General features: G+C 45.0%; 2 protein-coding genes across 3 annotated transcripts in view; one reads left to right on the top strand and one right to left on the bottom strand.

The window, feature by feature from the left end:
- The first annotated feature begins 15 nt into the window (after positions 1-15).
- Urod (uroporphyrinogen decarboxylase) lies at positions 16-3,519 on the top strand. Of its 2 annotated transcripts, none has more exons than XM_047542625.1 (10): positions 16-159; positions 764-876; positions 979-1,058; positions 1,132-1,194; positions 1,571-1,768; positions 1,882-2,043; positions 2,390-2,527; positions 2,691-2,791; positions 2,895-2,961; positions 3,285-3,519. In XM_047542625.1, exons 1-10 carry the CDS (start codon positions 140-142, stop codon positions 3,444-3,446), a joined length of 1,104 nt encoding a protein of 367 aa, XP_047398581.1. In that variant the 5' UTR covers positions 16-139; the 3' UTR covers positions 3,447-3,519. The 2 variants fall into 2 exon arrangements, with proteins under 2 accessions (XP_047398581.1, XP_047398582.1); XM_047542626.1 differs by having other exon boundaries at positions 55-159; positions 607-876.
- Positions 3,161-12,189, bottom strand: part of Zswim5 (zinc finger SWIM-type containing 5) — a 170,844-nt gene continuing 161,815 nt past the window's right edge. The window contains 3 exon segments of the mRNA XM_047542621.1: positions 3,161-7,070; positions 7,818-7,899; positions 8,377-8,540. Of these exon segments, the coding sequence (XP_047398577.1) occupies positions 6,208-7,070; positions 7,818-7,899; positions 8,377-8,540 (1,109 nt within the window). The 3' untranslated portion in view covers positions 3,161-6,207.

The following is a 12,189-nucleotide window of genomic DNA, read 5'->3' as shown; positions in this document are numbered from 1 at the left end:
CCTGTCAGTGGAGTCCGATCACGTGGCTTTCAACATGGCGATGCCCTTCGTTCACTTCAGGAAGGGGCGGAGCCTGCTCTGGGGGCAGGCTCAAATTCAGGTTTAAGTGTTGATTGTGCTCAGTTACAGAGAGTTTACCATGGAGGCGAACGGGTTGGGGTGAGTTCTCTACTGCATGCAGTGTGGCTAGCGAGACTTTCGATCTGTCTTCCAACTCAGTTATCTGTCCCTATACCTCCCCCAATCGCTGGGATCACGAATTCTTCCAACCATGGGATTTCTGACACCTTCATTTCAGGGGCCGCTTTATGTATTATTATTTTAGGAGATGCCCCAGAACTTCTAACTAGGATCTCTATTCTGGGACTGTCTATTCTGATCCTTCTTTGACTATTTCCCAATCTGGGGATCTCCCAGCCTTGGACCAACCCACTGGCAGCCCCGTCCCTGAGATTCATTAGTCTTCCCTCAGAACTATTATTACTGTGCTTTCATACCGACCCCCCCCGAGTTCCTCCATTTCCTTTAAGCTTGGGAGAGCTGGGAGGGCGTGTTGGAAAGCGGCCCCAGCACGGGCCCTTCCAGAGTTTGTGCACCATCTGATAGGCAGAGAAGAGGCCTAACGCGCGGGGAGCCACAATTTGCGAGCTGGTCTGGAGGAGGCAGATAGCAGTGCCCGACTGAATCCGCTTTAAGAACCCTTGCCTTCTCCACCCACCAGCTTAGCATTTGACACCTACCCCCAACCCCACCTGATCGCTAGATCCCAGAGTTTTCCGGAGCTGAAGAATGACACGTTCCTTCGAGCAGCCTGGGGAGAGGAAACAGACTACACCCCCGTTTGGTGCATGCGGCAGGCAGGCCGCTACTTACCAGGTCAGGGTCAGGGCCCAGAATTCTAGATAACTCTGGGGAGTGGGGGTTGGGGTGGGGCTCTGGGGGCCTGAAGGTTGAGGTCTGCCTTCCTTCTCTCGGCAGAGTTTAGGGAAACCAGGGCTACCCAGGACTTTTTCAGCACCTGTCGCTCTCCTGAGGCCTGTTGTGAACTGACTTTGCAGGTGAGGGGTCCACAGAGGGAGGTGTTTTATGTCCTCAGCTTGCCACCTAGCAACTTGTTTCCATTCCCTACAGCCACTGCGTCGGTTCCCCCTGGATGCGGCCATCATCTTCTCGGACATCCTTGTTGTACCCCAGGTACCCACTCAAACCGGATCCTGGAATGTGTTTAAAAAAAAAAAGGAAAGGATTCCTTGGAAATCTTATCAACCCTCCCAAGGTTCAGGATAAGTACTTATCCTAACTGGATAGAGAGAAAACCTAAGACTGAAAGAGATTTGAGTCTGCTTGAGTTTTATTCTCCATTTCCTTTCCTTACTGGCATGGGCTGAACAGAACTTTTTTTTTTTTTTTTTTTTTTGAGACAGGGTCTTGGTAAGCTGCTGAGAGCCTCACTAAATTGCAGAGGCTGACCTTGAACTTAAGATCCTCCTATCGCAGCCTCCCCAATTTTTGGGATTACAGGTATACTTCAGTGCACCTGGCTGGGATTCAGAGGTTTATCCCCTTCCAGGCACTGGGCATGGAGGTGACCATGGTACCTGGCAAAGGACCCAGCTTCTCGGAGCCATTAAGAGAAGAACGGGACCTAGAACGTCTACGGGATCCAGCAGTAGTGGCCTCTGAGCTGGGATATGTGTTCCAGGCTATCACCCTTACCCGACAACAGCTGGCTGGGCGTGTGCCACTGATTGGCTTTGCTGGTGCCCCGGTAACATGGGACCGCAGGGGACTGGGGCATGAGATCATGCTGGAGTATCCAGCATAGACAAGGGAAGTGTCAGTGTGGCTTCTGCACTGTGACACCTTCGTATCCTTCTGCAGTGGACTCTGATGACATACATGGTTGAGGGTGGCAGCTCAAGCACTATGGCTCAGTCCAAGCGCTGGCTCTACCAAAGACCTCAGGCCAGTCACCAGCTGCTTCGCATCCTCACTGATGCTTTGGTCCCATATCTAGTAGGACAAGTAGCTGCTGGTGCCCAGGTGAGTCCTGAGGGAGAGACAAATAGGCTGGGGTTTGGATTATAAGAACCGAAAACACTAGTCCCCTTAACTGGAGGGCAGGGATCTTATCTTGGCCTTGATCTGGCTAGAGTAGTGGAGCCCACCCTGACCCTACTAGGGTGGGGGTGAGGGTTTAATACTCTGAGTGAAGATCAAAGCTAGCATTGGGATCTGGAGAAGGCAAAACTATTTGACTGGAACTGGGTTTACAGGGTCAGGCAGTATCAGGGCTTAGTCACCTGGGAAGTTGAGGCACATTCTGTATGTGGGGCCTGAGGTACTTCTCGTGTGTTATATATTTTTCTTCACCACCCTCTAACTGTAGGCATTGCAGCTCTTTGAGTCCCATGCAGGGCATCTTGGCCCACAGCTCTTCAGCAAGTTTGCACTGCCCTATATCCGTGATGTGGCCAAGCGAGTGAAAGCCAAGTTGCAGGAGGCAGGCCTGGCACCAGTGCCCATGGTGAGGATTGGGATAGGCTGAATAAAGATGGGTCTGTAGAGCTTTCAGGGTAAGTCCTGCATGGACTGAAGTGACCACAGGAGGGCAGCAGAAGTGCAGCCAAGAAAGCTTAGTAGGCACAGCGGCGCCCTATGTGTATTCTCAGATCTGTTCTTTCCTCCAGATCATCTTTGCTAAGGATGGGCATTTTGCCCTAGAGGAGCTGGCCCAGGCAGGCTATGAGGTGGTTGGGCTTGACTGGACAGTGGCCCCAAAGAAAGCCCGGTGAGTGATGAAGGTGTGGATCTTTGAGGTTAAGGCAAAGATTAAGGGGTGGGCAGCTGCCAAATTCGCAGTCACCAGAATGTGGTCCTGGCTTTGCTTCTAGGGAACGTGTGGGGAAGACAGTGACCCTGCAGGGCAATCTGGACCCCTGTGCCCTGTATGCCTCTGAGGTAATAATCAAGGCCTCTATACGTGCATGAGTTTGTCTTTCTTCACTCATATGGCTATGTGATTATGTGTCTGATTTATATATTTGTCTTTCTCCTCTACTCCATACATACAATGTAAGACCCAAGAAGGCAGGAATTTTTGCTGTTGTTCATTTGTGTTTCCTTAGTGTCTGGCTCATATAAAACATCTGATAAATTTTATTGATTTAATGATAAATAACACTGAGTAAAAGCATGCCTACATATGTATATGTTACTATTATACATAGGAAGGACAGGGGTTTACAAACCTTCTTATAGCCAGTGCTCTTTTGGTCCCCCAGGAGGAGATTGGGCAAATGGTGCAGAAGATGCTTGATGACTTTGGGCCACAACGCTACATTGCCAACCTAGGCCATGGGCTTTACCCTGACATGGACCCAGAACATGTAGGAGCTTTTGTGGATGCTGTGCACAGACATTCACGTCTACTTAGACAGAACTAAGCATATACCTTTTCCCTCAAGTATATGGATGATTGTTTTCTGGAGAATAAAGTTCCATAGTTGAAATCTAGTATGTGATTTTGTTTGTGAAAGATTTGTGCTCTTATCTTCAATTCCTTAAGCCTGCACTCCTTCCCTGGGGCCTCCTCTGTATCCTCTCCCATAAGTCTCAAGGCTCCATTATCAATGAACATGTATTATAGCACTTAAAGTCAGGGTTCTCACTAGCATTGTACCTTTAGATATCCAAGCCCCAGAGCTACAGGGAGTTGGGTAAAGCTTCCTAGAAATTGGGACTATGACAGTGTATTGAGGGAGTGGATTCCCTACAGCATACAAAGCCCAAATTGATAGGCTTTGTGTCTGGGGAGGAAGGGGAATGCAGATCAAAGAGAGGCACTGAAGTGCCTAAAACACTTCAGGGAATCCTAGAAAGAAAGATGCAATCTAGGTAAGGAGGGAGAAGCTAAGGAACCTTCAACTTTGACACCAAATGATGGGGAAGACATAAAAGACTCAAAGCTAAGTTGTTTGAGATTTAAGCCTTAGATTACCCATCACCAAGGCAAGAAGCCCTCTGAAGCTAAAGGGCCCTCTGCCACTTAAGTGTTGCTTTGTATTGTTTTCTGATCATACCCTTTAATTTTCTCAGGATCTTGGGATCCTGCCCATCACAGTGACACCTCTGAGGACAAGCTTCTGAAGTGCTTGTGAACTCTGGAGAGGAGTCTAGTGTGGCAGGAAATTCTTCATCTGTCATTTTCTACATCCATGTTAGGCCCAAATAGTTCCCTGTCCCAGTTAGAGCAATGCAGAAACAGAGAAGGGCCTCATTTATTGAGAGAACACAAGTTCTACTTTTAGAAAAATGATTGTTTCTGTGATTCATGATTTATTCATAGAAAAGCACTGTGAATTCACACACTTGCTAAAAAAAAGGGCAATCGTGATACAGAAATGGGAGTGGCTTCTCTTGTTTACCAACCCATTGGGCTGAGATGTTGTAGGGGCCCTTGGCTGGAGAGTAACACTTTAGTAGCCACAAACAGCAAATACAACTTTCTGATCAGTTTGGAATAAAAAAGATGACATTTTTCCAAGAGGAAAATTAAGCAAAGCAGGTTCTTAGTTCACACTCTAGCTATATCACCCATTCCCTATCAAACCCCACCCCAACTCAGGAACGAAGACACAAAACAGTAAACACCCAAAAAACTGGTATCCAGTTGACTCTTCTGAATGCCCTTGCTACTTCCTATAATAACTCCAGGTTGAACACAGAGGTCAGGAACGTAGCAGGAACATGATACACTGTGGCGGTCGTTAGGGCTAAGATAAGGATTGCCCACTTGGTGGGAAAGGGAAAGGCCAAGGGATACCAGCTTCAATCTCCAAATCAGTGACCACTGGGACTGAGACAAAAGCAGGCAGAGGAAGTTTGAGGTAGAAAGGCAGGGTAAGAAAGCAAGTTGGTTGAGAACTGTAGAGTTGAAGTAGCCTATCTTAGGGCAGAGGGACACTGGTGCTTAGAAGCTTATTTGTCAAGAAAGAATGGTGAAGGGAGGACCACAGAGATGGGAACAAATGTTCAGCTGTTGAGAGAGCAGAGAGGAATGGAGAAGAGATATCTGGCATAAAGAGAAGGGACACATTCATACAGATCTTCCAACATGAATACACAGACATACCCATGTAGAAATATCTTGGTTACACATACAAAGACACAAAGATCCATGGATAGCAGGCATACACACACACACAGCCATCTATACACTTGTACTCATGTTAGTACAAACATGTACTAACTATGCAAACATGAGTGCACTTAGCTATGTATTCTCACATGTACACAAATGAAACAATGATCACACAAACCCACAATCCAACACACACATCACATATATAAATTAGATGAAACCAGATACTCTTAACATAAAGGTGACAGAGTATATGAATATTATGAGCTCAAATGGCTTCCCAGACCTTCATCTTCTCCCTGTACTTGTTACTCAGGAGTTCAGCAGGCTCCTGGAGAGGTTGTGTGAGGCAGGAGCAGGAGCCTCAGTGTCCTCATAGTAAAAGTCTTAAGTCCAGTCTTGGCCTCTCCCTCACCCACCACTGGACTACAGACGCCCTGTCTGCAGGCTGGGGTTTCTGCATAGATGAGACTTGGGATTCATTTTAATGGCCATTTTCTCCCTGCCACCCCTACTTGTCCACTGCCAACAGCATATACTCTGCAAGGGAAACCTGAGAAATGGTTATGAGTCTCCTCAGAAAACAAGCCTATCCTCCCACCCACAGCTACTTTAGGTGCCCATCAAATCAGAACCAGAATTATAAATAGTTACAACTTTACAATAATTGGCAACACATATACTATAGTATTTACAGTACCATAAATGCTTCTGTTTCTCTGGTTAAGCAATCCCTGAGACGGAACAGTGTCTGTGTTTGCCAAGGGAAAAAGGGCCAATGCCCAGGACACGCAGGATATAGGGGCGTGAGGTGGCATGTTGTGGGATTTCTGATCGATCTGCAGGGCCCAGCTCCTCCAGGAACAGTGGGCTGTAGTGAGAAGTATGCCAAGGCAGAAACATTGGTTAGAGTTGGACTGTCTCTAACCTTAGCCCTGTGGTCCTTTGGCCTCAGCCACAGGTGCTCAGAGTCCTCCCAGGGCAGACAAAGGCTTCAATGTCCTTGGCCTGACTTGATGGTACCTGGGTACCCAGGCTGCCCTGGCAGTAAGCTATCTGCTTTTTCAGCCAAAGCGCTCTCGAACCAGCAGCATCAGCTTCTTCTTTCCTTTGTAAATCTGTTTGAGGTTGTCAATGAACTGGGCAAATTGCAAGTGGCCATCCTGGGGCAGCAGGAAGGTTTCCCGAGCCTTGCTCAGAAACTCAATGAACTCTCCATAGTGTCGAGGGCTGATGTGTGTCAGGCGTGAGTGTGTAGTGTTGATATAGGCATTGATGGTGGCATCCAGCAGCTGGCGCAATGGAGCTTTGTCAGTCGACATGAGCTTTCCAGAGCTGCGGCGGCCTGGAATGCCAGCTAGGCCAGGTGCAGTCACTGTGCAGCGCCGCAGGATGTCTGAAAGCACTGTGGCACAGTGTACACTCTTCACCACCAGGGGGATGAGGGCTGCCAACTCATTCTTGCCCAGGGAGTGGCTGAGGGCACAAGCCCAGAGCACATCATTAATGGCTGGGTGGGTGTCCTGGTTGTAGGCCAGGTTAAGATGGCTCATGGCTAGTGAGGCCAGCTTGAAGGCACGTAGCGGGTAGCCACGAAGCTCCATATAGCGGGCAATGGTGAACAGCTGTGAATGGGTCATACCACCAGCAGCAGCATCAATGGCAATCTGGTAGGCTGCCTCAAAGGCGATGTGGTCTTTCTCACAGAGTGTGAGGGCTGACAGGGCACAGCTCTGTGGATCCTTCATAGCACATTGCAGGGCCAGTGTGCGAGCACAACTAGCCAGTTCCTCCCGCTGTGGGTAATCAAGACTGAGGCGCAGGATAGTGGTATGAGAAACAGCTGTAGCAGCTACAATACTAGTAGCCTCGGTGGGGGTGAAGAGTGTGTACCAGCTCTGCAAGATGCTCACCAGGGCCCGCACACCTGTCAGGGAGAGCCTGAGCTCAGCAGTGGCCATCCAGGTCCTGATGCAGGTCTGCCCAGATTACCATTTGGGGGTCTGAACTTGGCCTGCAGAGATGAGTTCTCCCTCCTCCACAGCAGCCTTGAGATGATCTGAGGCAAACCAGGGCAAGGGGAACATCCCAGATGGCCAGACCCTGTTTGGGGTCTCTTCCCACCCATTCCTTGCCCAGGTCAGAGGGTTAAAGGTCTCTTAAGTGCAGTGCTCCCAGGGATGGAGCAACAGAGCCTGTGGTTTGCTAGCCCCAAGGCAGGAGTTGCAGGTCCACTTGGGGGTTCTACCTGAAGTGGGCCTCTGGGGGTAAAGTCTTGTGCTGGGGCTTTGGGTTCTAGAAGGGGACCCAAGTATCCAAGTTGTCTGAGATTTCTCAGAAGCATGGCAGGGACTGGGACCAAACCAATAGGCCCACTACCTCCAAGGGAGCACTTGAGTACAGAGGGCTGAAAATTCATTCTTTCAGACAAGCCTCTGAACAAAGGAGTAAAGTGCTGCTGACATCAGGATATGATCCAACCAGTGAGGGCAGAGCTTGGACTGACTAAATAGAGCCCATTTTCTCCTACCAGCAGCCTTTCCTTTTCTAGGACACATGGAATAGGTATGCGACAGCTCTAAGGATTCATCAACCTGTCCCAAGAGTTGAGTCTAAAAATTTCCCTAGGGGTACTAAAAATTTCCTGGGGGGTAGAGGGAGGTGGAAGACTCACCCACTTCTGTAGCACAGGTCACCAACCATCGAACCATTTCCCTGCGCCTCCAGTTAAGGGTTGATAAGGTCATTCGCATCACCTGGGAACAAAAGAGGCATATCCAGTTGGCTAAGCCTTACTATTGTGATCTCTTCCTCCCATCTTCCTTTTGCCATTCATTTATGCAACAAATATTTTTTGGTGCCTTAAACAGTGCTCTTTCCCCTGGTAGGTATGGACAGGTTTAATTTCTGCTTGACCCCTCTTTCTAATTAGATAGGAGGCTTCTCTAATGACCCATAACAAAGAAATTTCCTATACTTTGCTTGACTTGGAGGAATGGAGAGGTGGGGAAAAGGTGGGGATCCCATGGAGCCTAAAGCTATTCTTCTACTGGCCTTAACTTAAAAACAGAACCCAGTTTATAGCCCAATGTGCCATATGCCTAGCTTAGAATTTGTGTTCTGGGGACAAAGAACCAGACTTGGTCTACATTCAGTCCCCCAGGGTTCTTATCTTCTGCCAACTGTAACTATACCAAAAATCTAAAGTGGGGAGAGTCACTCCTACCCCATACCTGTAACCCTAGCTCCAGGGCTACGTTGAGCAAGGTGCTGTCTGTACCACTGTCGGTGGGAGTAGCAATCTTGAATGCATCTTGAGCCAGTTTAAAGATGAGAGAGGAAGAATGGATGTGCTTCTGTATTGCTTCCAGAATAGTTCGAAGTCTCAGAGTATCCCCTGTAGGTGTTGAGAGAAGGGGCAGGGACAGAATTTGCCTGAAAGATTCCCTAGGCAGTCAGCTGATCACAACAGGTACTGGTTGAACTACCTGCTATCAATTCATTGAATGCTCCTGAATATACCATCCCTTCTGGGTAGTCAAGCTTCTCCAGTGAACTCACTGGTAGTTAGGTATTCACATGAATTCACTTCTTTCTACCTTTTCATCTTCTCCTACTCTTCACTCACTGTATCCTCAGGCTTTTTAGAGATGAAAATCAATTTTCTTGAACACCTAAATGTTGAGACCTCTTATACAGGTGACTGGAAGCCAAATAATTGCAAAAAACAAAAAACAAAAAAACAAAAACATAGGATCTCCCTAAGTTGCTGATGCTGGGTTGAACTTGTGATCCTCCTGCATCAACCTCCTGAATTGCTGTGATTACAGGCATGCACCATGACCAGTTATGCCAGTCCCATTATTTTCTTTCCTTTCTTCTTCTTTTTTTTTGGTTTTGGGGATTGAACTCAGGGGTACTGGATCACTGAGCCACATCTGCAGCCCTATTCTGCATTTTATTTAGAGACAGGGTCTCACTGAGTTACTTAAGGCCTCACTAAGTTGCTGAGGCTGGCTTTGAACTGGTGATACTCCTGCCTCAGCCTCCTGAGCCACTGGGATTACAGGTGTGCACCACCATGCCTGGCCACTATTTGCTTTTTCTGGAGCAAAAAGTAGCTGGGTGAACTCTTCCTATTCAATAGGCAAGGATTCTATACAAAGTACTAGTACATGGAGTTAAGGAACTATATACTACCATATGAAATGATGGTTGTTGTTTGAAGGCAGTATAAAAGATTAGTGTATCTTATGAAGGGTAAATATGTGAACAAAAATATGTCTTAGGTTTTGCTTTGCAGTTGTTGATAAAGAGATTTAGGCTTTGGAGTAAAATACACTGAGGACTGAATCTGGTATAACCATTAAACAATTCAGTTACTTCTATAAAATGGGAACCATAACCTTTGGGATTGTTGTGAAAATTATAAACAATCTGTCCATAGTTAGTAGTCTATGAATATTCTATTTTTTAAATAAAAGATAAATAGCAGTGTATACATAGTATATGTGCATAAATATAAATAGAAAATCTCCAGGAATATTTATACCAATGTCTTATCTTTCTCTTCTTTTTTAAATTTTTTAGATGTAGATAGACCTTTATTTTATTCATTTATTTATATGTGGTGCTGAGAATCAAACCCAGTGCCTCACCATTGCTAGGCAAGCGCTCTACCACTGAGCCACAAAGCCAGGTCCTGCCTCCCCGCTTTTTAAGTAGTGGGGTTGGAACCCAGGGACATTCTACCACTGAGCTACATCCCCAGTTCTTTTTATTTTTTGAGATAGCCTCCTGAGTAGCTGGAATTACAGGTATGCACTACAGCACCTAACTTCTAATAGTTATCTTTGAGTATTAAGATTATGGAAGAGATTTCCTTTATTCTTCTATTATCTTTTTAAATAATTTTAGAATTAGTAATTATATTTTTAGAGCAGTTTTATGTTTATAGAAAATTGAGCAGATAGTACTGAATTCCCATATATCTCCTATTATTAACATCATACATAGTGTGGTAGATGTGATGAACCAATATTGATATGTCAACTCAAATCTTTATGTTAGGACCCATCCCGTATCATGTAGTTTTATGGTTCTTACAAATGCATAATGTCATGGATCTACCATTACAGTAGAACATAGAAGAGTTTCACTGCTCTCAAAATTTCCTGTGCTCCACCTTTTCAAACTTTTCCCCACTTCTCCCAAACCTTTGGCAATTATAATGTCTCCAGAGTTTTGTTTTTTTTTTAGAATGTACAATTGGAATTGTACAGCATATAGCCTTTTCAGATTGCAATGCACATTTAAGGTTATTTAAGGGTCCTCCTTGTCTTTGTGGTTTGACAGTTCTCCCCCACCCCCCACTTTTTAAAATTGGTGCATTGCAATTGTACATAATGATGTAATTAAAAAAATTTTTAGATATTGATAGACCTTTATTTTATTCATTTATTTATATGTGGTGCTAAGAGTCAAACTCAGTGCCTCACACATGCTAGGCAAGTGCTCTACCACTCACTGAGCCACAACTCTAGCCCATGATGTAATTTTTGTTACATATTCATACATGCAAAGAATATAGCAATATAATTTGGCTAACACCACTTCCCAGCACTTAACCTCTACCCCTCTGTAAAGTTCATTTCTTTTTATTGCTGAATAATATTCCATTGTAAGGATATACCCATTTTGTTTATCAATTTATCTTTTTAAGGATATCTTGATTGCTTCCAGTTTGGGAAAAATATGAATAAAAATACAGGTTTTAGAATGGACATAAGTTTTCAGCTTATTTGACAATATCTAGAAGCATGTCTGCTAGATCATCTGGGAAGACTACAATTTGCTTTGTAAAAAACTGCCAAACTGGCTTCCAAAATGGGTGTACTATTTTGCATTCTCACCAGTAATGAGTAAAGATTCCTGTTGCTCCATGTTACCAGTATTTAGTGTCACTGGGATTATAGCATTCTAACAAGTGTGTGCAGTGGTATCTCTCTATTGTTTTAATTTGCAATTCCCTATTTATAAGGTGGGCATCATTTCATATGCTTGTTTACTATCTGTATGTATTCTTTAGTGAGGTGTTTCTTCAGATCTTTAGACAATTTTTCAATTGGGTTGTTTTCTTTTTGTTGAGTTTTAAGAGTTATTTGTATATTTGGGATACAAATTCTTTATCAAATGTTTTTCAAATCTTTTCTCACAGTCTGTGGTTTGTTCATTTTCATTTTTCTTTACACTATTAGTTAATTTTATTTGTTCAAGGGCTCATATTGGAAGCATTAAACTAAGTCTAGGCTTTGATTCTGTGAGCCAATATCACATATTAAGGAAGAGCAAACTATGGCCCATATATATGGATTAAAAACTACAGCCTCAGGGTTAATCACATTGAAGTTAAAATTTCTATAGTCCAGAACTTAGAAGTCACATGGCTTTTAGGTCCTTCTGGACATTCCACAGGGTATCTGCACTTTCACCAAACTAGGCAACCTTATCAGTTTTTAGTTAATAATACTGGTTAATCACTGAGCACTGAGGATACGTGGAAAGACTCAGGAAGACTTCATTCTCAATACCATACATCCTCACCACCACTGTTGACACTGGATGAACTACTCCTTTATCACTACGTAATGGCTCTCATTAACCCTAACAATTTTCCATGTTGAAATCTGCTTTATTAGCCAGGTATGGTGGTGCACACCTGTAATTCCAGCAGCTTGGAAGGTGAGGCAAGGTGATAGCAAATTCAAAGCCAGCCTTAGCAATTTAGTGAGGCCCTGAGCAACTTAGTGAGACCCTGTTTTGAAATAATGGGGGGAGGGGATAAAAGAAGAATGGGGGGAGGGGATAAAAGAAGAATGGAGGAAGGATGAATTGTATAGAGGGATATGAGGGTGGGCAGGGGGCGGGGGAAGAAGGAAAGATAATGGAATGAGACAAACATCATTACTCTATGAACATGTATGATTACACAGTTTGACTCTACATCATGTACAATCAGAGGAAAGTTGTACCCCATTTGTGTACAA

Source organism: Sciurus carolinensis, chromosome 1 (assembly GCF_902686445.1).
Source record: "Sciurus carolinensis chromosome 1, mSciCar1.2, whole genome shotgun sequence".
NCBI lineage: Eukaryota > Metazoa > Chordata > Mammalia > Rodentia > Sciuridae > Sciurus > Sciurus carolinensis.
The sequence above is the reverse complement of the archived record's forward strand: the minus strand, read 5'-3'. Positions and strand labels throughout refer to the sequence as shown.